This window comes from Rhododendron vialii, chromosome 3a (assembly GCF_030253575.1).
Source record: "Rhododendron vialii isolate Sample 1 chromosome 3a, ASM3025357v1".
NCBI classification, from domain to species: domain Eukaryota; kingdom Viridiplantae; phylum Streptophyta; class Magnoliopsida; order Ericales; family Ericaceae; genus Rhododendron; species Rhododendron vialii.
In genome coordinates this window covers 2,436,849-2,463,590 of record NC_080559.1, presented here as the reverse complement: position 1 = coordinate 2,463,590, position 26,742 = coordinate 2,436,849, and the positions used below count along the sequence as shown (strand labels likewise).

Here is a 26,742-nt window from a genome sequence, read left to right as displayed (position 1 = left end):
TCTTCAGTAAATCATTGTCGTTCATATATCTCCGTAGTTCTTCAACTCCATCCCGCCTCTCAACAACAGCTTGAACAGTACGAAGTATGAAGCTCAAATCGTTGTTGTTCATGGGTTTTCTTCTTGCTTAGTACTGGTAAAAGCGTGATTAGTGTACGTATGATCTGTTTTCGGACATCTTGGCCGCATCTTATTACTCCTGGCAGCATGTTTTGACATCTGGCCGCTATTTTTTAAAGACTGGTTACGGAACACGCGTTTTAGTGTATGATCTGTTTTCGGATATCTTGGCCACATCTTATTACACTTGGCAGCATCGTATTACACGTAGCCGTTTGTTTTGACACTTGGCCGCTTGTTAGTACTCTTGGCCGCGTCTTATTACAATTGGCCGCTTCTTATTACTCGTGGCCGCTTGTTATTGCTCCTAGCCGCTTGTTATTGCTCTTGGCCGCGTCTTATTACACTTGGCCTCTTGTTATTACTCTAGGCCGCGTCTTATTACACTTGGCCGCTTCTTATTGCTCTTGGCCGCTTCTTATTGCTTCTGGCCGCTTGTTATTGCTCCGAACCGCTTGTTATTACTCTTGGCCGCGCTTTATTACACTTGGCCGCTTTTTATTACTCTTGGCCACTTCTTTTGACACTTGGCCGCGATTTTCTTAAAGCGGGACTAGTATACCCGCCCTTGTGGCCGGAGCGTGGGGCTTCTAATCAGGAATTTGGGTTTTGAACTAGGGCTCTAGGACTTAGTGGATTGAATTGAGCTTACCAGCTGGCCCACCTCATTTTAAGCCAAAGCCCATTGAAAAAATCTCAACAGAAAAAAAAACTTTTAAAGAATCTTGCAGTTGGCCCAAAATATTTTCTTGGCTCTCTTTTTGGGATTTTATACTTTTACAAGATTAATGTTTCCCTAATTTTTTTTTATTCGATTTTTTTTTTGCGTTAGTTAGTTTTGCGTCAAAGTTATTTTTATGGATTATTGGATCGTTTTGACGAGAGAAATCGAAGAACCATAAAATTATGACCCAAACTCAAATATTATTTTAAAAAAGCCAAGAAAAAGTCCGAAAAGTTTGAATACTGTTTGACCTTTTTTTGGATTTTTCCCAAAAATAATTGAGTTTGGGTCATAATTTTCCATTTCTCCGACTCATCTCGTCGTGACGAATCAATAGTTAACAAAAATTTGACGCAAACTAACAAATGCAAAAAAATTAAATGAATAAAGACAAAAATAAAATTCCGTTCGGTAGGAAAATAAAAATGTCTGCGACCATTTAATATTTTAATAGAGAGATGTGTCCAAGCAAACACCTCAATCTTTGGGCCCTTCCAATTTCTTGCTTGAATGGAGTCAGTGGATCACAATCGGGGCCGAAGGATGCTGCCAAGCACCCCGGTGCCAAGCGGGTGCCGAGCGTTCATTTCGGTACGGATCACTCGGACTGAATCTGAGCGCATATAAATCCAAACCGTTCATTGCTTGATGAATATTCGAGCAGTCGATCACTGAGATGAACGGTCGGATCGGCCGCTCGGCAATACCGCTGCCAAGCACAGGCATCTTCAAATCCCAAGGGTAGTAGTGTATTGTTAATGAACAATAAGTCTACATTACTTGCCAAAAAAAAAAAAAAAAAAAACAATAAGTCTACATGCAGGTTTGCAATTATGCAACACATATTCATTTAAAGATAGTCCATCAAGATTTAGTCCCATGAGGGCGTAACAATAATCTGACAAAATCAAATTGTTTACTCAAAATTGAAGCAAATGTCGTAAGTAATGAATGTAGGTACATTGCACCGTTGGCTTAACGAAGCATGTTACTGTGGCCTCCCCTATTGACCCAATGTTAAGTGTCAACTAACTCGTTTTAATCTCCATTTTATTCTAGAATTTAAGTTCACTTTACAGAGTACAAGGATGCATTTGCAAATCCAAACAACTCTTCAAAAGGAAAATCCCAATTCTTGGAAGGAAGAACTTAATTGTTTGCTTTGCTTTTGGAGTTTGGAAAAATGCTCAGTTGAATTATTGAATAATCAAAAATGAAATGAAGAGGCACAATGAAATGATCAAAAGGGTGAAGCATAAATGAACACACAAATACAGGAGAGGATCCGGAGTGAGCAAGAACAAGATTGGCAGCTCCTTCCCCTCTATAAAATCCAATCGTCTGCATCTTTTCGCTCTGAGGCCACCTCCATCCATTGCAAGGATTCGGAAATGCACATCTAAATGCATTATACTCCTAGACGTATACATTCACATATACCAGTTCCTATTTGATTGCAGATTTCTAAGAATTTTCCGCTGGAATTGCAACAAAAGCCAATAACAGTGAAAGCACATCAAGGAATTATGCTTCATCAAAGTAAACTCTCGTGTTTCTGACCCAGTTTACAAGAATAAGAACACCAACCAACCGGCGGCCCAAACCAAGAGTCACATATTACTTTTGAATCATGTCTACCTTTTTGAATCATGTATACCTGAAAATGAAAACATATGTCAATGAAATCTTCATGGATGAAACTCATGGAATCACTTCGTACCACCTTCTTGTGCCTCTCTTATTCTTTAACAATCCTTATAATGTTTAAGGGATTGGCTTTTTTAGTCTCCTGCTAATTCGGACTAGAGAAGCTCAGTAAAAAACAAATCAAACATATTTGTTGCATCACATGCGCCTCAGGCGCAATTCGAGTGCCCCTTAGGTGCAATTCGAGTGCTCCCCATGCTCGTTTAAGTTGCGCCCGGGCGCATCCTCATTTTCTCTCTTCTTGTAAAAAAAATATGTGCCTCAAGCACGATTGAACGTGCACTGGGCACATCTTTATTTCTCTCATTTCATAATGCGCCTCAGGCGCATTTGAATTGCTCCACGGGAGCATTCACTTTTTCTCTTTTGATGTAATGAACCCTTGAATTTCATTCCAACATGCTCAAAAGTGCAAAAATATTTTAACTGTGAACTCCATTATTCTGGATCAAAAAGACAATTAAGTAAAGGAAAACTCCAGAGGTCATGGGTTCTTGTATTTATCCATATTTATTTGTCTATGAGAGAAATCTTGAATAAAAAATTTGGACCTCAAGGCATTTTCAAAAGGAAACAAAACAATTTAATTTCTACATATTACATCCATGGGCTTATAGATTTCTAGCATTTGAGGGTGTGATTGATCTCTAGAAGCAAAACCATGGATCAATCCTTTGGCTTCAACAACACAGCTCCAACTTGGCTTCTTCATCAAATTGTTGTCGTTCATACATCTCTCCGTAGTTCTTCAACAGAGTTCAACTCCATCCCACCTCTCAACAACAGCTTGAACAGTACTAAAAGTGTTATTAGCATTACCATGTTCCAAATCCAAGAGCCTTTTTGCTGCATCTTCCCCCAATTTTTCGATTCCCATGAATTTCTCTCTCCATGTTCCCACACTTTGCATAAATATCCAACAATGAAGTTTGAAGAACACTGTGATAAAGTATAGTTTGAATAGCAAAACTATGCATTTTTTTGCCTTGAAAACTATTACCATTCTCCCCAGAAACTGAAAATACTCAAGTTTAATGTGTCACTGCAAGGCCTTACTTCATCTTGCATTTTGTTGATGCACTTGTCAACTTCCATGATATCCTGTCTTGAAATGCACTGAAAGGGCTTACTGAAATTTATCAACTGCCTCGAAGCTTCAATGTAGCTGTTAAGAATATCCAGAATTTGGTGTTGATTAGGCGTCTGCGTCTCCTATAAATCTCACTCTGCAATGTTGTTGTTTTGAAGGCGACATACAATGGGAGTAGTAGTTTAATCGAGCTTGGTTTGAACCTCTAACGAACTTCAAGAAGTGAAGACTTTACTCTCCCTCTTTTGTTCTGTATTTTTTTGTTCATATTAATTATGTATGTAAAAGAAAAACCAGAAGTTCACACAAAAACGTATCTTCAAGAGTTTTGAAAGCGATCATTTCCTTTCTAATAACCTAAATCTCAAGCAAAAACCAGTAACACACAAAGTAGTTGACAATTGCCTGAATTTAAACGTGTGAGTAGCAGAAATTTCTCAAAGGAGCTTTAATCTAGCTGAACATGAGCCGAACAAGCAAAGTAGTCCAAATTGAAAGCAATCATTTTCCTTTCTAAGAACCTAAATGTCAAGCAAAAACTAGTAATACACAAAGTAGTTGACAATTGCCTCAATATAAACATGCAATGGACAAAGATCATCAACAGATTACGGTAAAATTCAAGTGACCATGAAATCTCTCATATAAACAAAACACCAACACCAGACGTAGTCCCCAGTTGATTTCCCCCAAGATATCTCTCTCTCTCTCTCTCTCTCTCTCTCTCTCTCTCTCCCTCTCTCTGTATACATCTTTGTATTTCATCGAATCTTCGTTCACATACGGGCGTCAATCCTCTACAAACTAATTGCCTCACATTATCAGGTATGCAAAAGCTCAATTTTTATCCAAATTGTATGCGATTCAAATATTGCAATCGATTTCATCATTTCATGTTACCTAATGTAATTCAGGACGATCTTCATTGTCAATGCTTGGGGTTTTTTTTTGTTGTTGCAATTTTTGTTGAAAAGTACAAGCCCATGGATCAAGGGAATATAAACTGTGATAAGAAGATGTTATGACTTATGAGCAGCTAAGTATGAAATTGCAGAGAAACAATGGTGGAAGAGAAGAGTGAAAACAGAAGAGAAATTAATAAAAACGGAGAAGAAAGAGACGGTCTGTGGTTATTCATCAAGAAACATTACAGGGGAACTCTCGTCCCAATTCTCAACATTACAATTCAATTTTATGGAGGAGGATTTGGGTCGGAACGAACAAGGCGTTCCCCAACTATAGTGAGTTTTGCTATGTCGAACGAATTGGTCTTTCGGGCGTTTAGTTTGATGGAAGGTGAAGAGTGTCGGGCATGGGAGATTTCTTTTGTTTATGGGAGTCCAGAGTTGAGTAACAAAGAGGAAGTTTGGGATCACATTCATGGTATAAGTGCTGGGATTCGTAGGCCTTGGTCTTGTATTTGAGTCAATGTGGACATCTGAGGAGGAATGTGGGGATATTATCCAGCAACAGTGGTCCAGATGGAAGGTGAAGAGTGTCGGGCATGGGAGATTTCTTTTGTTTATGGGAGTCCAGAGTTGAGTAACAAAGAGGAAGTTTGGGATCACATTCATGGTATAAGTGCTGGGATTCGTAGGCCTTGGTCTTGTATTTGAGTCAATGTGGACATCTGAGGAGGAATGTGGGGATATTATCCAGCAACAGTGGTCCATTCAAAGCTCTGGATAAAACACAGCACAATTAGCCCAAAAGTTGAGGAAGTGCTAAGTCAAGTTGAGGGCTTGGCATGAGGAGAAGTTTCAAGGTATGGAGAACAAGAGGAGATGCTTAAGTTGCGCATTGCCGAGATCCAAACAGTCCAAACTCAGAGGAGAATCGAGAAGAGGAAGAAAACCTCATCAACTCCTCAAACCTCCTTTGGAGCAAGAGGAGTTATATTGGCACCAAAGGTCACGACTTAATTTCCTCATATATGGTGATAATAATCTGACATTCTTCCATACAAATTTACTTATCTGTGTCAATTGCTCAGCTATGATTTTGAGCTTGACTTGGGCACGTGCCTCTTGAAATAAAGCAAGTCTGTGATTGCCTATCATGTGTAGCATGGCTCAACTTTAGTTTGAAGTAGCCTGATGTTCCAATAACTTGCTAGTTTAAAATTTACCTGAGTCCCCAACTTCTCTTGGTTTACACAATCTGTCATCTGAGTCTATGGTCCTTATCTTGTCATTTAGTCTTCGTTGTAAGAAGTAGTAAATCATTCGTTAGTTGTGTGTTTGAAATCATGGAACATGGTCCCCACTGCTACTGATTGATTGATCATTTACTGTTGCCTTTTTAATTGAGCTTGTTCTTTTGGTTTGGATTTGTGACATTTAATGTTTTTGGCATATTTGCAGTTCATGGAGACGGTTCACGAATTGGGGAACACATACTCAGAATTGATGCCACTCCAAGACATTGCAACATATGGTGCGCTTTGTGTGCTTGCTAGTTTTAACATAACAGAGCTGAAGGCAACTATACCATGTCTATTACTATTGAATAGTTCCTATGTAACATCATAGTTTGGAGTTATGTTCCTGATTAGTTTCATTTATTTGGCAGAACAAGGCTATACACAATCTCAACTTTCGGAATTTCTTAGAGTTAGTCCCTGAAGTTAGGGAGCTTATACACATTTTTATTCATGCTAACTTGCTTTGTCTTTGTTCTTTTGAACATGTCCATGTTGCTAGGTCGGTGACATTCTGATTTACCTTTGCATTTTATCTTATTCTTGCCTCATTTTTTCTACGGCATTGTAAAAGTTCGGATCATCACAAAAGTACTCTTGTTCGAAGCATTTACCATCAATTATTATCTTAAAACGAATATTTTTTTCCCTAGTTGGGTAACAAACTTTGTAGTTGTATATGAGGGTTAATTTTATAAGTTCATAGAGAAATAGTTTTTGCACTTCACTTTCTTATAAATGTGCTCCAATATTTAATTGATAGTTCTTGAAATTATACATAATGCAAATTTTAAACCATAATAAAAGACAAATTTCAAAGTGCATTGATAAAATAGTGGAGTGTAAAACTTACTCCAAGCTTATATTTTTGGTGCTACGGAAATTAACTTCCCAAGTATATATATATACATATATACTACTAGCTAGGACTACGACTGCTAAACGAACCAAGCTACTCGAGTATGAGCTCGTGTTTGTTCGTTAAAAGTTTGTTCAAGATTGGTTTGTTACATAAATAAACCAAGCTTGAACATATTTTTAAAGCTCATTAATATTTCAAGCCAAGCTTGAGCAAACTACTACTCGGCTTGTTTGGCTTATTAGGTATAAAAAATTCAAGTTAAATGCCTCATTGATTTTTTTTTTTTTTTTGATTTGGTACTCTTTGCTCAGGCCACTTGAATAAGTGTGGGCAACATCAAGAAAATTAAGAAAGATTAATTTTAGAATCTATGCAATAGAACCCAAAAAAAAAAAGAGAAAAAAAGAGGAGTGGATGGGGTAGGGAAAATGAAAAGCGGACATATGGTTCAAACTTAAAAAATAACCATAGCGTTGCAACCCATGTATGCAGGCCCGGCCCTAGGGCAAGGCTCAAGAGGCGACAACCACCAAATTTTGGACGCAAAAAGCAGTCCCCTTTATGGAGTCTTGATATGCAAACCAAACAATACATGAGTCAAATATAGCAAAAACCAGTGCTTCCAACAACACTGGTTTATTTTACAGGCCATAGAGTCCCAGTATGGCGAGTAATTATTCATGAGCAGCATCATGGTCAGTAGCATTTCATCCCATTGCAAAGCACATGCAGCCCAAGGGGATGAAGCAGATGTTGAATTGTAATTTCAGCGCCAAGGTGAATTCCCAATTGAGTATGGCAGACTTGCTAGCAGCAAGGTGAATTCTCCAAATGAGTGGCAGATTTGGTAGGAGAGTATCCACCCTCAAGGGCATAACAGATGGCCACACCAGATGGGGGCTCAACTTGGCAGTGACATATTAGCACACAGTATCAACTTGACACACTAGTTGTGGGAGTGAATATGATTGTCGCCTCAAGGAATAGACACACCAATAAGTGGGTGTTCCACTAACTAAAATGAGTGTGACAGACGTACTAGAGTATCCACCCTCAACGGCATAACAGATGGCAACACCAGATGGGGGCTCAACTTGGCAGCGACATATTAGCACAGTTTCAATAACTAAATAGACTCGTAGCATCAAAGCAAATCTGTTATCTTCTGTTATCTACTATTGCATTAACACACTGGTTGTGAGAGTGAATATGACTGGTGTCTCGAGGAATAGACACACCAATAATACCACAATACAGATGGATAACAGATCCGTCTTGGTATAGAGACCCACAACATAGGCCATCCTTCAGAACTGAATTAACACCACCAGCACTTAGACCAGGCTCCTAAGCAGCAGACAAAACCAGACCCTTTCTCAAGACGGCACACCCCGACAGTTAAAGAATCCCAGTGAACAAGCACCCCAACAAAGGACTAGACTCAAGAACTCCACTGAACAAAAACCCGACAAAAGACAAGACTCCGGACCAGACCATACGTCAAACACACCGGAAAAACCATATCATGACTCATGACCTAAACACACCAAACACCATATCATGACTCATGACCAAAACACAAAACCAAGACTGAAGGCCCAAAACCATCCCAGGAACACACCAGATCTCATGACCCTCCCCAACACCAGACCAACACCCCAACACACTGAGCACGACCAGAACAACCCACACACAATAGATACTCAGAAGTGTATTTTTCAATGTAAAACATTCTGGAATAGAAGGCAGAATTTTTTTCCCATTATTCGCTGCCACCCAAGATGCCAAAATTTCAACAGAGACAACAATCATTTGAGCAGAAGTGAACAAGAGACCACAGACACTAAGAGCAACTGAGGGTCTCATCCCACAATTACTCTAGTAACACGGGAATGTCCCAAATTATGAATAGACTGCCAATGGACTGAGAGAGAAACACCTCGCAGTTGAATTGGTTAACATTTTCCACCTCACTTTATTCACGAACATGCCAAAAAGAGAGTTTATTCCTAGGAATAAAAGAACAAACCTCCCTAGCTTTGTTTGAAGGGATCATCTAGACCCTTTTTTTTTGGTAATAGAGGGACAACTCTACAGCCGAGCCACTATTGGACCCGACTGTGTAATCCAAACCTCGGAAGAGACTAGCACAGCAACCCACTGCCATGGCCCCCCACTTAAATCATGGTTTGCCTTCATGGGGAATCGAACCTTGCTATATTGCAAGTGCAGGTTCTATGTTGCAAGCACAGGTTCGCCCTTACCATGTTGGTAACCCATGGGTGGGTATCATCTAGACCCCTTATACTTCCACAAGCGTCATTGAACCTTGGAGGCCTTCCTACCCGAAGAAACAAAGTGCCCAACAGAAGTGAGATCGAACATCTTCGCAGAAACCAGAATCATCTCCAATTTGTAACTGAGGAAGACCCCTAGCAACCAATCCCGAGGACTTCCCTGCCATCAAAGATGAAGTATCAACCGCAGAAGAAGTATCACGATACCCCTTAACAGAAGAACCATCAGTTACAAGACAATGATTATTCATATCTTCCACCCCAGCTTCTTGTGTCATCAAGGGTGAATATTTATTCATCAACAAAACTATCGCTTTTCTTTTCTCGAGATGTAACTCTATGGAATATCTCAAGTGTTTGGATAAGTTTTCGTATGTGGGAATTTGGAAGTGTTATTGCCCTGTATTGATTATCTGCTGGATCTTTGGCTGTGGTCAGTTATCTTAGAACAGAGCTCAATTGTGATTTGAGCATAGTTGTTAAAAGCCTACGATACAGGGAACGTATCCTACGTCTTGTATCGTCTATTTTGAAAGCTTTACCTATCCTACCATGTATCCTTTTTGTATAGAAATTCTACGATACATGAGGTATCCTATGATATATACGTGTATCCTCATTTAGTAAGTATCTAAAGATTACTTAATGGGAAAAAGTCGTTAACCGATTTATGCAAATTCTTGGAGCAAACTTTTGGCTTTCTGATTAGAAATAGTTGCTTTGTTGGTTTTAATCTTTAGGTGGCAGTTATATTTATCCTTGGTGATACCTACCACGAAATTTGGCTTCTAATGTTGGTAGTGGAGTTGCTTGTTTTTTTTACAAATGGTTCCGAATGCTATAGTTATTAGTTACAAAAGCTGTTTTTTCCCATCAGCTTAATTTCTTGTGATGAAGGATTAGGCTCTTTGGGAAAGTGGAAGCCTACTGCAGTTGTGTGGAGGAGTATGATAAACCAAGTAGGATTTGAACCTGGTGATTCTGGGATACAAGATTGGTAGAGAGAGGTTGACATGGAGACAAAGGAAGGTTCTGGTGGTGATGAGAGCCTCTAGCCTAGGGGTAGGAGGAGTTTGGTATGTTGGAGGAAACAGAGGTAGGACACTCATGAATGCTTTTTGTTGGCATGTGTTTGGGTTGTTTAGAGGGCAGCTTGAAGCTTCTGCCAGGCCCGACCTTTGAAATCAGAGAACGGTAGTAATACAGCGAACTTCGTTTTGGAATTCACCTACGTTCCAAAATTTGTAAATTTAGTGGGAAGTTGGCATACTTTCATACTTCCTGTCCGGTTGCATACCTTCTTGTGGTCTTTAGTCGTGCTCCGTGGTGCAGGTTAGGTTCAAGGGAGCGAGGTTAGATCCAGACGAACAATAGTTCCAGAAGAAGCGAGCCACGTTCATTGGAGCCCCGCACCCTCCACCACCATCACTTCACCACTACCAGCACACTTCCATTCATACACCACCATAACTTCACCACTGCCAGCACACTTCCATTGCCGTGAGGCAGCCCAAAGTTCAAAATCTAAAATAGAGTTGTGGGACAACACAAAATTGAAATTCCATTGCCGTGGATCGGCACTAAGTTCAAATTCGTTAGTGGAACACTGATTTGGCCTCGACAAATTTGGCCTTCACTGGCTCTAAGAATGTCAAAACAAAAATTAGTTTTTCATAATAGTGGGTACAGGTACGCCACTTTGGCCTTGTGATTTGGGATTAGGCCCCTTGAAATCCATCACCTAAAATAGGGTTTAAACAGAAGACTTCATACTGATTAAAGCTGATTTTGCAAACTACTAATTCTAAAAAGGATCACCGGAGCCCAACACATAAAGTAAAGTGATTTGCTTGATAAAACCAAGGATACCAATTGTCTAAGGCCTAAAATTACTTACAGCCTTCGTTTTTATTGGTTGAAAATTCAACGCCAGTCAAACAATTGTATTTGTCAAAAGCAAAATCTCCTTTAAAAAGTTTACAAACATTGTGAACCAAATATTCACACCAAGATAAATAGAGAACTACGGGTGACGCGATTTTGATTCGGACTCACACTTATTTTAAGCCGGACTGGATGAATCAAATACTTAGGCAACTCATTCAAATGCATGGGTGTAGTCACAAAATTTAAAAGATTTTGGATTGGCATATGATCGTAAAAGAGTAGATATCAACCAAGTTGAGATGTGCTCTTCTTAAAATGATGCTGCAATGGACACTTAATTTGGTGAGAGTTCAAACCCCACGCCCTCATTCCTTTCTCCTAATAGGATTTTCTTAAATTTAAAATAGACGTATTTGAATTCGCTTCTAACAAAGAAGAATTGTTTTTTTTTTTTCCGTAATAAATACATGTGCGTGAAGTTGAGATGTGATCGTGCCGACCATTACCAGTACACTCAATTAAAGTTGTGAGAAAAATCCATATAAATTGGTCCAACCGTGTAATTGCACTTGGCTGCATCAAATTGCTCTTGGCCGCATCGAATTGCACTTCTATATTGGTATGGGCACGACTACTTGTTATTCTACAAACAAACAACTAAAATAACCTAATCCAAACTCTAAATAAGAGGGAGATTTAAGGTTGAGGGCATCCAAGTCATTACAACAAGTGATATAAGCGATAGATAAACTAGTTTTGGCTGCATTGAATTACACTCTGCCGCTACAAATTGCTCTTGGCGCATCGAATTGCACTTGGCCATTTTGAATTACTCTCTCGGCCGGATCGAATTGCATTTGGCCGCATTGAATTTCACTTGATGGGTACAAATTACTCTTGGCCGCATTAAATTGCACTTGGCAGCTTCAAATTATACTTGGACGCCTCGAATTGCACTTGGCCGTGCAATTCGACGCGGCCAAGTGCAATGTCACGCGGCCAAGTGCAATTCAAGGCGGCCAAGTGCAATTATACGTGGCGTTGTGCAATTCAAAGGGGCCAAGTGCAATTATACGTGGCAATGTGCAATTCAAAGCGGCCAAGTGTAATTCCATGTGGCCAAGTGCAATTCGAGGCGGACAAGAGTAATTCGTAGCAGCCAAGTGCGATTCGATGCGGCCAAGTGCGATTCAATGCGGCCAAGTGCAATTCCACGCGCCCAAGAGTAATTCGTAGCGGTCAAGGGAAATTCGATGTGGCGAAGAGTATATTGATTTTTCTCGAATATCCAAATACTTTTGTTTGTAAATAATGCATAATTAATTCCATCCTTGGTACATTGCTCCTTTTCTTTTTTTTTCGACAAATTGTTTCAACAAATACACTATTTTTAATTTTAAAAATTACAAATAATTACTTATTTTTTGAAGAAAGCTTAGTAGAACGGGGCTAGTCTTAAGGTACTTACAATTGAATTGAATGAAAGTCAAATTTAATTAACTCAAACATCACTCGAAATGAGTTTCAAAACAATTTCAAACCTTGGCTTGTTTATACGTTAAAAGACTTGTTTTTAATTAAGGAGAAGAAAAATAAGATGACACCCATTGCAAGTGGGGTGGAGTGCAGTTGATGTCTCCCTTATACTCCGACGCTTATGGGCAAAGTTCGATTCTTGCGGTTCCTTTGGTAAGCAACCACTAGGATATAGTACAATAGGAATAATGAATGACAAAAAAAAAACCGCCCCTATTACATGACAAGCAGTTTTCTTCATAAACTAAATTTGCAGATGTCTCAACATTGCATAGCTATTCGTAGGAAATTCTAATGCATCTATTTCAAGTCTGAAGGTAAGATATTATCACATGATATGAGCGTTAAAACAGATGTTTAACTCTCCCCAACAGATTATGGAGACTAGAAAGTCCAGTATTGAGCAAAAAATTCCAACCAGCTAACTTCGCGCGCATGTATTTATTATGAAAAAAAAAAAAAATCCTTCTTTGTTCGAAGCAAATACATCTATTTTCAATTTAAGAAAATCCTACAAGGAGAAAGGAATGCGGGGATGGGGTTCGAATTCTCACCAATTAAGTGTCCATTACCTACTCTACCAATAACTTGGTTGACATGTGATCAGTAAAGGGGTTGGATTTTTTTCTTAAAATCTAAGCATGACACATGTTGTTACCAGTAACTTTGTTTCTGCGACCTCTTCTTGCCAAAAAAACTCATATAATCCTTTACGATTGGTCCTTCAATTGCATGAAGCTTTGCATTTTCCTTCTGGTCGGAAGAACCTGTAGAGGCAGCAAATGATCTCCAAGAAATGATTTATTCTCGACTCACCGAGGGTAAAATAGTCATATATTAAGATGTACAAATAATTTTAGTTCAAAACTACTTCCGTTAGAAAATAGAGTCAAAAAATTTTTAACGGTTCAAATCTTGCAAAAATTGGAGTTCTAGAATGTTCGGAACAAACTTATGAAGTTTGACAAATTGTGTAGTTCCAAGGCGCCTCAGGCACAATGTAGTTCGCCAGGGGCGCAATGAAATGCGCCTCAGGCGCATTGAGTGTCTAGAATTTGTTAAATTTCGCGGCCTTCTCCCGAACACTATCGAACTCTGATTTTTACAAGCTTTGAACAGTTAAAAAGCTTGTTAAGTGTACTTTCTTTGAGATGTGATTGCGCCGTCCATTACAAGTACACTCAATTAAAGTTGTGAGAAAAATCCATATAAATCGGTCCAACCATGTAATTGTACTTGGCTGCATCGAATTGCTCTTGGCCACATCGAATTGCACTTCTATATCGGTATGGGCACCACTACTTGTTATTCTACGAACAAACAACTAAAATAACCTAATCCAAACTCTAAATAAGAGGGATTTTTAAGGTTAAGGGCATCCAAGTCATTAAAACAAGTGATATAAGCGATAGATAAACTAGTTTTGGCTGCATTGAATTACACTCTGCCGCTACAAATTACTCTTGGAGCATTGAATTGCACTTGGCCGTTTTGAATTACTCTCTCGGCCGGATCGAATTGCACTTGGCCGCCTCGAATTGCACTTTGCCGTGCAATTCAAAACGGCCAAGTGCAATTATACGCGGCTATATGTAATTAAAAGCGGCCAAGTGCAATTATACGCGGTAATGTGCAAGTCGAAGTGTGTGGAGGTTTGGTTCGTTGTTGTTTGTTGGGTTTCGCGGTGGTGGTTCTCAGTAGCCGTGGTTGCGTGGTCCGTCTGTTCTCCAGTGGGTGCCGGTATCTCACCCAGGATGCCTTCCAGATTTCATATGTGCTTTCTCGGGTTTGACTGGGGAACCGTTTGGGTTTCTCTACTACCTGGACCTAGATTGGTTCCTAATCTAGGCGTTTCGTCGGTCTTGCTTCTGAAGGGGGTGCCTGTGTCGAAGTCTTGATAGTTTTGGTTCATTCTTGTATCATTTGATGGAATCTGTATTGCCTTCGGGCTCTGATATGTTATTGACAGTTTCAAAAAAAAAAAAAAAAGTGGCCAAGTGCAATTATACGCGGTCAGGTGCAATTCAAAATGGCCAAGTGTAATTCCATGCGGCCAAGTGAAATTTGAGGCGGACAAGAGCAATTCGATTTGGCCAAGTGTGATTCGATGCGGCCAAGTGCAATTCCACGCGCCCAAGAGTAATTCGTAGCAGTCAAGGAAAATTCGATGTGGCGAAGAGTATATTGATTTTTCTCGAATATCCGAATACTTTTGTTTATAAATAATGCATATTTAATTCCATCCTTGGTACATTGCTCCTTTTCTTTTTTTCGACGAATTGTTTCAACAAATACATTATTTTTAATTTTAAAAATTACAAATAATTACTTATTTTTTGAAGAAAGCTTAGTAGAACGGGGCTAGTGTTAAGGTACTTACAATTTAATTGAATTAAAGTTGAATTTAATTAACTCAAACATGACTCGAAATGAGTTTCAAAACAAGTTCAAAGCTTGGCTTGTTTATACGTTAAAAGACTTGTTTTTAATTAAGGAGAAGAAAAATAAGATGACACCCATTGCAAGTGGGGTGGAGTGCAGTTGGTGTCTCACTTATACTCCGACGCTTATGGGCAAAGTTCGATTCTTGTGGTTCCTTTGGTAAGCAACCATCCCTCTCCTCAAAGTCCCCTAGGATATAGTACATTAGGAATAACGAATGACAAAAAAAAAAAAAAAAACCGCCCTTATTACGTCACAAGCAGTTTTGTTCATAAACTAAATTTGCAGACGTCTCAACATTGCATAGCTATTTGTAGGAAATTCTAATGCATCTATTTCAAGTCCGAAGGTAAGATATTATCACATGATATGAGCGCTAAAGCAAATGTTTAACTCTCCTCAACAGACTATGGAGACTAAAAAGTCAAGTATTGAGTGAAAAATTCCAACCAGCTAACTTCACGCGCATGTATTTATTATGGAAAAAAAAAATCCTTCTTTGTTCGAAGCAAATACATCTATTTTCAATTTAAGAAAATCCTACAAGGAGAAAGGAATGTGGGGGTGGGGTTTGAATTCTCACCAAATTAAGTGTCCATTACCTACTCTACCAGTAACTTGGTTGAGATGTGATCAGTAAAGGGGTTGGATTTTTTTTCTTAAAATCTAAGCATGACCCATGTTGTTACCAGTAACTTTGTTTCTGCGACCTCTTCTTGCCAAAAAAACTCATATAATGCTTTACCATTGCTCCTTCAATTGCATGAAGCTTTGCATTTTCCTTCTGGTCGGAAGAACCTGCAGAGGCAGCAAGTGATCTCCAAGAAATGATTTAATCTTGACTCACCGAGGGTAAAATAGTCATATATTAAGATGTACAAATAATTTTAGTTCAAAGGCGGCAGAATGTTGGGATGATGGGGTTAATGCATAGAAAAAGGTGGTGGATGTTTATTGCTAAATTGGTGTATCTCAATCATTCAGAGCTGTTTAACAGTTTTGGCTTTGTAAGAGTGCTAACTGCTGAGATTAGTCCTTCACCTTCTCTTATACCGTTTTGGAACTGATAATTTTTGTTTGCGAGCTTAAAGTTTACCTGGAAATATGTTTCTTCCTGCATAGCTGTGTAGTTTTATTGATACACCATATTACTTTATCTCAGTTTATATGAGGTTGCTTACTCATTGTTTTTCCTTTTCCTGTTTATTTGATTATGTTTACACATATCAATAAAGGAAGATAAACATAAGAAAGAGGTAACACTATTTTCTATCAACCATATCCATCCGGACTATTCATCCTTCAAGATATGGAAAGAGGAGAAAAATGAGCAAACCACTGATTCCAGTCCAAATGAAGGACACTTCCATAAAGTAGTGGAGGGGATAGAGAGATCTATAACAAGAAAACCTAGTTAAATCAACAAACAAGTCCATTTTGGTTTTTGGATGCTGCACTATGTGATGCTTTTTCAAGGGAACCATCAAAAATGGTTCAACTTACCCAACTGAAATTTGTAAGAAGGAGTCAGGGCCTACGTTTATTAGCTAAATGCAAGCGCATCACAAAATTACTGGAGGAAAGGAGTCAGTTGTCCGCAAAGGTGCTCTGAAGACCATTCAGTTAATGACAGAGCGCAGACAAGGTAACAAGATGATGACAAAAGTCTCAGGGTTGGAGCGATTTTTGCTCGATCCTGAAGCATTGGCATCATAGCTGCAGAAGAAATTTGCTTGTAGTACATCAGTGGCAAATTATCAGGTTTGGCGACTTATCATCCCTTTCTTTTTGAAATGTCATTTTTTTCTGGTTGTTATAGAACAATATGCATAAGTTCAGTGTTTCCATTGAAGTGTTAGAGATGCTCACTAGTTGGTCTTCATCCTGGCCGTTCAATAAATGAGTCTTGAAGACATGGAATGCATCTTGACCTTTTCCTTATATGAATCCGGAAATTTGTTGAGCATACATGCTCTATTTTCTTAATGTCTAAGGCTTAATGTCTAAGGCGGAGGGTGCTTGATGTTACATACATCTTATTGGTGGGATTCGAGGTCCTTCTAAATTATTATTATTGTTTTTATTTTGTTCAGCGTCCTTTTAAATTATTGGTTCTCATTTTAATTTTGATGTTTGGGATATAGGCTTTAAATATTTTGCTTTAAATATATGCATAAGCTCCTGTTTGCTGGTAGATTTCTAAGAATTCACCATTGGAATTGCAACAAAAGCCAATTACAATGAAAAAACATCAAGGAATTGTGTTTCGTCAATGGTGAACTCTCATGTTTCTAACTCAGCTTGCGAGAATAAGAGCACCAACAAACCGGCCCAAACCAAGAACCACAGATTACTTGCATATTTCAACCATTTCGAAACTTTTGAATCATGTATACCTGAAAATCAAAACATATGTCAATGAAATCTCATGGATGGAAATTATGGAATCACTTCGTACGGGCTTCTTGTGCCTCTCTTATGCTTTAACGATCCTTCTAATGTTTAAGGGATTGCCTCTTTTAGTCTCTTGCCAATTCGGACTAGAAAAACTCCGTAAAAAAAATAGAAAAATTCGTTGCATCACATGCGCCCTGGCGCATCCTCATTTTCGCTCTTTTTGTTATATGACTCAGGCGCAATTGAATGCTTCCCCGGCGCATCCTTATTTCTCTCATTTTATAATGCGCCTCAGGCGCATGAGGCGCATTTGAATTGCTCCTCGGGAGGATTCACTTTTTTCTCTTTTGATGTAATGAACCATTGAATTCCATGCCAACATTCAATGGCTCATAGATTTCAAGAATTTGAAGGTACGAATGATTTCCAAAAATAAACATATGGATCGATCATTAGTCTTCAATGCAGCTCCACCTCGGCTTCTTCATCAAATCATTGTCGTTCATATTAATTAGTGTAGTAGCCAGCATTTTAATGTTCCAAATCTAAGAGCCATTTTGCTATATATATTCCCCCCATTTTTGCTTCCCATGAACTCTACAGGTTGTCAATAACGCTCCCAAAATCCTACCACATGGAAAAGTCACTAGTTTTAGAATCATACCAAATGGCATAAAAGACTCTACAGCCTTCACTTAGAAGGCCAGAGTGGCTACAAGTAGATAATAAGCTCAAGATCGAAGGTCATACTATTCGGCTCCATACCTTCTTCCATCATTTGACGAAAAAATTGCAGGGCTTCAATTCGAAACCTAGCCCATGTGCTCCACAGCCTCGATCATCGATTTCCGTGTCACGAGTTCTCTATTTATCACTCTGTCACAACATAGTCTAGCATAAGAAATGCTTCCGCATCATGCGTACATGTTTAGGATAAGCATGGATAAACTGGGATGATTTGGGATTATCAGTAAAACTACTGAAATTGATTTAACAATCCTTATAAGATTCGGAAACTATGGGGTCCATGATCTCTTACACAACTTGCAAAGCAATGAAGAACAAATTATAAATCATGTATACCTGAGAATCAAAGCGTATGTCAATGAGATCTTCATGGATGGAACTCATGGAATTACTTTGTACATACGGGCTTCTTGTCCCCCTCTCATGCTTTTACAATCCCTATAATGTTCAAAGGATTGCCTTTTTTTAGTTGCCTGCCAATTAGGACTAGAAAAACTCAGTAAGAAACAAATTAAAAACATTTGCTGCGTCACATGCGCCCTGGCGCATTTAAGTTGCACCCGGGCGCATCCACATTTTCTCTCTTTTTGTAATGTACCTCGGGCGCGTCCTATTTTCTCTAATTTCGTAATGCGCCTCAGGCGCATTTGAATTGCTCCTCTGGAGCATTCACTTTTCTCTTTCGATGTAATGAACCACTGAATTCGAAGCCAACATGCTCGAAAGTGGCAAAATGTTTTAACTATGAACTCCATAATTCTGGTTCCAAATACAAATTCACTTTGTGTCATTGGGAAAAGTCATAAGTGAATCATTAATCAGCTGATATTGTTGAAGGAAAAGATATCTGAAAGCATGACATTAAGTTGTAACATAGCGGCATTTGTAAACGAATCCTTCACATACAGTACCCAGTACGCTTCTTACAATTTTTTTTGTTGCTTATCCATTTTTTCTTCCCCTCGATGTACCCTTATCGTGCTTTTATATAATCATCTTTTGCCAAGCAAAAAAAGAACTATGCCAAACTGTCAAATAAATTAATGCGTTTGAAATCAGAGAGAGGTCATGCAGACAATGGTTGCGGCAAAATAGTTGCAGAGTCAGATAATGGTTGACATGATAATTGGCAAACAATATCTTAAGTGTAGTTAACATGATCTTGGAAACTTTAAGGTCCGCAAAAACATAATCTTGAAAACTTTTATAGTTAACATACATGTATGTATTACAAAGTTTCAGATTTTCAGTGAAAAGAAACAAATTAAAAGGTGTTGGTCGCGGGCCAGCATCCTGCCCACGCGGGTTGAACCGTGGCGCTTGAGGCCTGCTACGCTATGGTATAAGGAAATAGAGTTGCGCCTTTACCACTACCTGCGGGTTTTGGTAAGATGGTAAGCGCTTGATCCTACAAGTGGTATCAAAGCCAAGGTCGTGGGTTCAACTCCCCTGGATGGCATGCTGCTTGCGGGTCGCGGGCCAGCATCCTGCCCACGCGGGTCGAACCGTGGTGCTTGGGGCCTGCTACGCTATGGTATAAGGAAATAGAGTTGCGCCTTTACCACTACCTGCGGGTTTTGGTAAGATGGTAAGCGCTTGATCCTACAAAAGGCTTACAAAGCATCAAATGTAAACAACTTCTTGAACATTACTAAGTGTAATAGCAAGCATTATTGGGTTCCAAATCCAAGAGCCTTCAGCTGCATATTCCCCCTTTCTTTTTTGTTCCTATTGAACTCTACAGGCTGCCAAGAGTGCTCCACAAATACTACCTCATAGAAAAGCCACTAGTTTCAGAACCATACCAAAAGCCTTATTGAGCTTCCCAGACCGACTTGACAAATCCACGATACAAGTGTAATGATTTAGATCGGGTTCCATTCCAAATCTCCATTTCATGGCATAAAAGACTCTACAGCCTTCACTTAGAAGGAAGACCAAGAGTGGCTATAAGTAGATAATAATCTTAAGAAGGTCAATACTATTCCACTCTAGTCCTTTTTCCACCATTTGATGAACAATTTGCAGGGCTTTGAAACCTAGCCCACGGGCTCCACAGCCCTCAATAACCGATGCCCATGTCACAAGTTCACAATTTATCATCCTATCAGCCACAGTTTCAAGCCGCCAATAATAGTATACACAACGATGAGGCATTTAAAGATGAGATATCAGCCACAGAACTCATCACAAGAAGGGGAAATGGAGGGCATTTTGAGTATGATTCTGAAACTAGTGGTGCTATTCTTAAAGGGAATTGGTCTAAACAATTTGATCTGCTCTATCCGTGTACCCGCACTTTGCATAAAAATCCAAGGAATGAAGTTTGGAGAACACTGTGATAAAGTCCATTTTCAGTAGCAAAACCATGCAATTTTTGCCTTGAAAACGATTTCCATTCTCCTAAAAGCTGAAAATACTTTGTACGGGATTCTTGTGTCTCTCTTATGCTTTAACAATCCTTATAATGTTTAAAGGATTGCCTTTTTTTTAGTTTCCTGCCAATTCGAACAAGAAAAAGTGAGGTAAAAAGACAAATTAAAAATATTTGCAGCATCACATGTGCCTCAGGCACAATTTGAGCGCTCCCCAGGCTTATTTAAGTTGCGCCCGGGCGCATCCACATATTCTCTCTTCTTGTAATATGCCTCAGGCGCAATTTGAATTGCTACTCGAGAGCATTCAATTTATTCTTTTTTGATGTAATGAACTGTTGAATTCCATGTCAACATGTTCAAAAATGTAAAATCTAAATGTGAATCCATAATTTTGGATCAACAAAAAAAACTCCAGAAGTCATTGGTTCTTGTGTTAGCCCAAATTTATTTGTATATGAGACAAATCTTGAACAAAAAATTTGGGCCTCGAGGCAATTTCAAAAGGAAACAGAACAATTTCATTCCTACATATGACATTCAAGGCTGGGTTCATAGATTTCTAGCATTTGAGGGTGTGATTGATCTCCAAATGCAAAACCATGGATCAAACCTTCGGTTTCATCGCAGCTCCACCCTGGCTTCTTCAGTAAATCATTGTTGTTCATACATCTCCGTAGTTCTTCAACTCCGTCCCACCTCTCAACAATAGCTTGAACAGTACAAAGTATGAAGCTCAAATCGTTGTCGTTCATGCACTTTCTTCTTGCTTACTACTGGTAAAAGCGTGATTAGTATACGTATGATCTATTTTCGGACATCTTGGCCGCATCTTATTACTCCGGGCAGCATGTTTTGACATCTGTCTGCTCTTTTTTAAAGAGTGGTTACGGAACACACGCTTTAGTGTATGATCTATTTTCGGATATCTTGGCCGCATCGTATTACTCGTAGCCGCTTGTTTTGACACTTGGCCGCTTGTTATTCCTCTTGGCCGTGTCTTATTACACTTAACCGCTTCTTATTACTCTTGGCCGCTTGTTATTGCTCTTGGCCGCTTGTTATTGCTCTGTACCGCTTGTTATTACTCTTGGCCGCTTTTTATTACACTTGGCCGCTTCTTATTACACTTGGCCGGCTTTTATTACTCTTGGCCGCTTGTTATTGCTTCTGGCCGCTTGTTATTGCTTCTGGCCGCTTATTATTACATTTGGCCGCTTGTTATTGCTCGTGGCCGCTTGTTATTGCTCCGTACCGCTTGTTATTTCTTTTGGCCGTGCTTTATTAAACTTGGCCGCTTCTTTTGACACTTTGGCGGCGATTTTCTTAAAGCGGGACTAATATATCTGCCATCGTGGCCGGAGCGCAGGGCTTCCAATAAGGAATTTGGGTTTTGAAGGGGGGCTCTAGGACTCAGTGGACTGAATTAAGCTTACCAGCTGGCCCACCTCATTTTAAGCCGAAACCCATTGAAAAAATCTCAACACAAAAAAACTTTTAAAGAATCTTTCAGTTGACCTAAAATATTTTCCTGGCTCTCTTTTGGGGATTTTATACTTTTACAAAATTAATGTTTCCCTCACTTTTTTTTATTGTTATTCAATTTTCTTTTGCGTTAGTTAGTTTTGCGTCAAAGTTTTTTTTATGAATTATTGGATCGTTTCGTCGAGAGAAATGAAAGAACCATAAAATTATGACCCGAACTCAAATATTATTTTATAAAATCCAAGAAAAATTCCGAAAAGTTTGAATATTGTTTGGCCTTTTTTTGGATTTTTCCCAAAAAAATAGAGTTTGGGTCATAATTTTCTATTTCTCCGACTAATCTCGTCAAGACGAATCAATAGTTTACAAAAATTTGACGCAAACTAACAAATACAAAAAAAATAAATGAATAGAGACAAAAAGAAAATTCTGTTCGGCAGGAAAATAAAAATGTCTGCGATATATCATTTAATATTTTGTTTTATCGACTCCATAAATTCTCGTTAGGGTGTTCATTAAATTTTTTTGTCAAGAACTGTAATAACTCATCTCAAAATGATGAGCCATTTTAAGTCTTGTTTGAACCTGAAAAATATTTTCTGAATTATTTGAAGATACACATTAAAAAAAAACAAACTATAGACAAAAGATGTGTCGTGCTCTTTTTCCTGAATAAGCAGCCTTCGGACCAATTACAGAACACAAAATATGTACAAATTTTCTATTTGATAGTCTCTTTATCGTCTGTTGGGGCTAGTGAGGCATATGATTATTGTGAGGATATGGCCGTGCCAACCTAGTTCAGATGTTATCCTCGATTAGTGATGCCGTTTCTGCTCTTATCCCTTTAATCATTGTATCCTTACCTCATCTTTGATTAGTAAAATTTCTTCAAAAGACAAGAAAATGAAGAAATGAAGTGGATAGCATTAGCACCAGCAAAAACCATCAAAAGAGGGGAACACATATGGAGGTGGTGTTCAACATGGAAGCTAGAAAATTAATACTCTAAAATGTCACCTGTAATATGCTTCATCACCCCAATCTCTTTTCGGTGGATCGTCATACCGAGCCTTAATACTGATCCACGACGTTCGTTTCGAACCCAATTCTGATCCACGACGTTCGTCTTCTCTCGGCAATTGCAGGCTCCCCTTCGCATTCGCGGGGAACAAGGACTCAACTGGAGCACTCGAATTGAAATCCTTAGCCATTTTGTCGGAAACCCATGTCTTGACATTGGCGCTCGACCGAGGGAAAATGGCTTCCGCCATTTTTTTCTCGGACTGCCTCATCGTGAGGAAAAGAGTCGGTGACCGTCGTGGAAAGGAGCTTTTTCCTGTTAAAAATCGAGACCTCGGTGTTATTGTCGAACAGAGGTGAGAAAAATGATATCGACACGTTGAAAGTGATTTCCCCAATGATAGATATCCAAGACGAAGAGATGGCGTCATCGAGAGACAGGGATGCTGAGTGGACATGGATTTTGGGGCTATATGGATTCCCCCCCAAAACAATGGCGCATATGAAAACAACGAGGTCTAGACCGGAGAATTTCACAAGGCCAAAATCCACGTCCACACGGCATCCCTGTCTCTCGATAACGACGTCTCTTCGTCTCTCATATCTACCGTGGGGGAAATCACCTTCAACTTGTCGATAACATTTTTCTCGCCCCTATTCGACAACAACACGGAGGTCTCGATTTTCTACAGAAAAAAGCTTCTTTCCACGACGGTCACCAACTCCTTTTCACACAATGAGGCAGTCTGAGAAAAAATGGCCAAAGCCATTTTCCTTCGGTCGAGCGCCAACGTCAAGACATGGGTTTCAGACAAGATGGGTAAGGATTTGAATTCGAGTGCTCCGGTTGAGTTCTCGTTCCTCGCGAATAAGAAGGGGAGCCTGCAATTACTGGGAGAAGACGAACGTCGTGGATCAAAATCGGGCTCGAGAAATGGAGGTGTCTCTGACAATGTGTATTGGCATCCGTTGGAGCGTTGGTGTCAATGACCTTCTCCCGGCTGTACCCAACATGGCAACATGGGTGGGGTGGGGGGGGGGGGGGGGGGTGTTTTCCATGACTTATACATGGTTTATTTTCCATGGTGTTTGGGAGAGAGGGAGAAGAGAGGGGAAACCGAGATTTATAACTACACTTGTATCGCAGTACTACATATAGTAGTAGCAGTTATATATAGTGTTTATTAATGGAGTACCGTCACGTGGTACTTTAAACTGTATGGCTATGCGCGAAGGTGTGATAGATGGGGACTCCGAAGTATGTGGTGCTCCAGAAGCAATATTGAATAAAAAGTTGATTCCAGTTTATAGAGGATCTCGATCCTGACTGACCGGGGAAATTAAGGTGGATAAAACCCCTCTTTTTAGGCAGGAGAAATAGTATTTCTTGCTACTGGAGCATTAGCACGTTGGGCATTCTCAACCACACATAGGGCTGCAAACGAAATGAGTCGGGGGTAATTTTTTAAAAGCGCTAAAAGTATTCTTAGTGTTTTGTGAGGGAAAAAGCTCATTCAATAATGAAAAAAGCATTTTTAATATTTTTTAGTAGCCGATTTGGGAAATTACCCCTTATTGGCGAACAACTTAATATTTGATTTGTTATGGGCTCGGCTTAGCTAGGTTTATTAGTAAACGAGTTGCGCTCGAGTTCGATGTTAAGCCCTTTAAGTAAACGAGCCTAGCTCGAATTAGTTGTAACTCCGCTCGTTTAATAAGAACATGACTTATCTAGGTGGTGAGACTTAAGATATCAATCCATCATTGAATAAACTGGGAGATTACAAAACAAATTCCAAAAAGGAACAGGCTCGTTTTTGTTTAATTTTACTCCAATTTGCGAAGAAACGTATGTAGAATAGATATAAGTTGGGCTTGGCGTGCCTCTTTACCATTGATATAAGTTCGGAAAAAAACTTCTAGAAATCTTCCAACTGGTCAAAATATAATGAAAAATAAGAAAAAAAAATACATAACAATTGTTTTTTTTTTAATCTACAGTACCGTCTTCTATGTATTTTTTCAATTTCGGTTTTTATTTTTTTATTTTTTTCGATTTCTCCTGTCGAATGAACAATTTATTCCAACAATTACAGTTTCTCTTGGTTGCGAAGAATTACTCTTGGCTACCAAGAATTACTCATGGTCGCAAAAAATTACTTATGAATGTGAAAAATTATTCTTGGCCGAAAAGAATTACTCGTGGCCGCTAAGAATTACTCCTGGCTGCAAAGAATTACTCCTGGACACCAAGAATTACACCTGGCCGCGTAGAATTACACTTGGCCGCATAAAATTACACCTGGCCGCGTAAAATTGCACTTGACCTCGTAAAATTGCACCTGGCCGCGTAGAATTACCCTGACTGCGTTGAATTACCCACTAGCTATTATAGCATTGAATGTAGCATTACAGTCGTTCCAACTTGGGATTCTGAAGATATTTACCAAAAAAACAAACAAACTTGGGATTCTGAAGATATATATGCAGCTGTGGGTTGCGTATGAGCTGCAAGTCGACTCTATTTTGGGCTATATATATCCCTTAACTCTCCCTTATACTATTTCATAGGCATGTGCTAACTGACTTTAAATGGTTCATCTTCTTGAAGGGCCAGGGACCATACACCTTGCATCTGCAGCTGGAGTACTATTTTTCCATTTCCATTTGCTTTTGATTTTGCTTTGTTTTTGGGACTGGGTCCGATTATTATGGAGGGGAAATTCACAACAGTTGGTAAGGATTATCCGGGAAGAGCACACCCAACAGATATTGAGGTGATAGTGGAAGATACTATTAATTAAGCGGTCCAAGCAACGGTTGGGAGATTGTGAGATTTTATTTGCTTGAGGTCGGCTAATGGTGTAGCAGACTCATTAGCAAAGTATGGTTTGTGAGGCTCTTGTGTGAAGATTTGGGAAGCTAGGCCTCCCGATTGGTTATTATCTTCCCTTAGGAAAGATAACCATCTTTTTTGATGTCTGGATGTACTCATTGTGACGGTTATAATAAAAGCTCTAATATTTTGACCAAAAAAAAAAAAAAGGGCTACCGCTGTATGTTCCAGGACAAGTCGTAAGGAAATGGTAAAAGAAGAGAAGTAAATTTTAAAGAGGCCGTAAGAAAAACAGAAAGCCAATTCCAAACTACTGAACTAGGATGAGATAAAAGGCTTCTCAGTTGTTGAATTGCAAAGAAGCAAATAGAGTTATCAGAAAAAATTAAAATTAGATCATACTAATCTCTTTTTTTTTTTTTAGTCGTCTCATACCCAATTGGCCAAACTCCTTGGCTTTGTTGTTCTCTTACTTCTTCCTTGGCCCCTTCAGAACTTCTAATATTCTCTTTAATCATTTTAATTTTCAAGTTGATTTGCAAAACTTCTATCAAAATTGGCCTCTCAAAATTCCTTAGGTGAAAAAAATTGGGAAAATGACAGCCCATGACGTGTTTTGATAATTAATACCCGTAAATGACATTTTCAGCATTAACAAATGTTTTCAGCATGTCCTTAACGGGTATTAATTATCAAAACACGTCATTGGCCGTCATTTTCCAAAAAAAATTTCTTACAATTTTTGCCGCGTGGGCTGTGTATCCATCCTGTTTATGTCTTACCTAGAGATGCCCTTGTGTAAGAAACTTTGAGATTGGCTTGCTTTGGGGAACAAATAATTCTAGGAGGGATTATTCGTCTTCCTAGTCTTCCGCATAAGAAAAGGATTTTGCCACAAGCCTCCGCAATTGCAGAATCTCCCTGTCGAATGGCCTGTTCCCCCGGGCTCGGTATAGTGTGGATAGAAATCTAATATTTAGCAATGAGAGCAAGGGAGAATATTAGGCCCCCAAA

General features: G+C 39.2%; 1 protein-coding gene and 1 long non-coding RNA gene across 4 annotated transcripts; one reads left to right on the top strand and one right to left on the bottom strand.

The window, feature by feature from the left end:
- Positions 1-35: 35 nt before the first annotated feature.
- On the bottom strand, positions 36-23,902 carry LOC131319018 (pentatricopeptide repeat-containing protein At5g06540-like). Of its 3 annotated transcripts, none has more exons than XM_058349113.1 (2): positions 22,890-23,902; positions 36-199 (listed from the first exon to the last, which is right to left on the bottom strand). In XM_058349113.1, the coding sequence occupies exons 1-2, from the start codon at positions 23,348-23,350 to the stop codon at positions 109-111; spliced, it is 552 nt and encodes a 183-aa protein (XP_058205096.1). In that variant the 5' UTR covers positions 23,351-23,902; the 3' UTR covers positions 36-108. The 3 variants fall into 3 exon arrangements, with proteins under 3 accessions (XP_058205096.1, XP_058205097.1, XP_058205098.1); XM_058349114.1 differs by lacking the exon at positions 36-199 and adding an exon at positions 17,614-18,138; XM_058349115.1 differs by lacking the exon at positions 36-199 and adding an exon at positions 20,280-21,096.
- Positions 22,384-23,377, top strand: LOC131319020 (uncharacterized). The gene is made up of 2 exons (XR_009197867.1): positions 22,384-22,788; positions 22,827-23,377. It is a non-coding gene; the product is annotated as an uncharacterized LOC131319020 (long non-coding RNA).
- Positions 23,903-26,742: the final 2,840 nt, after the last annotated feature.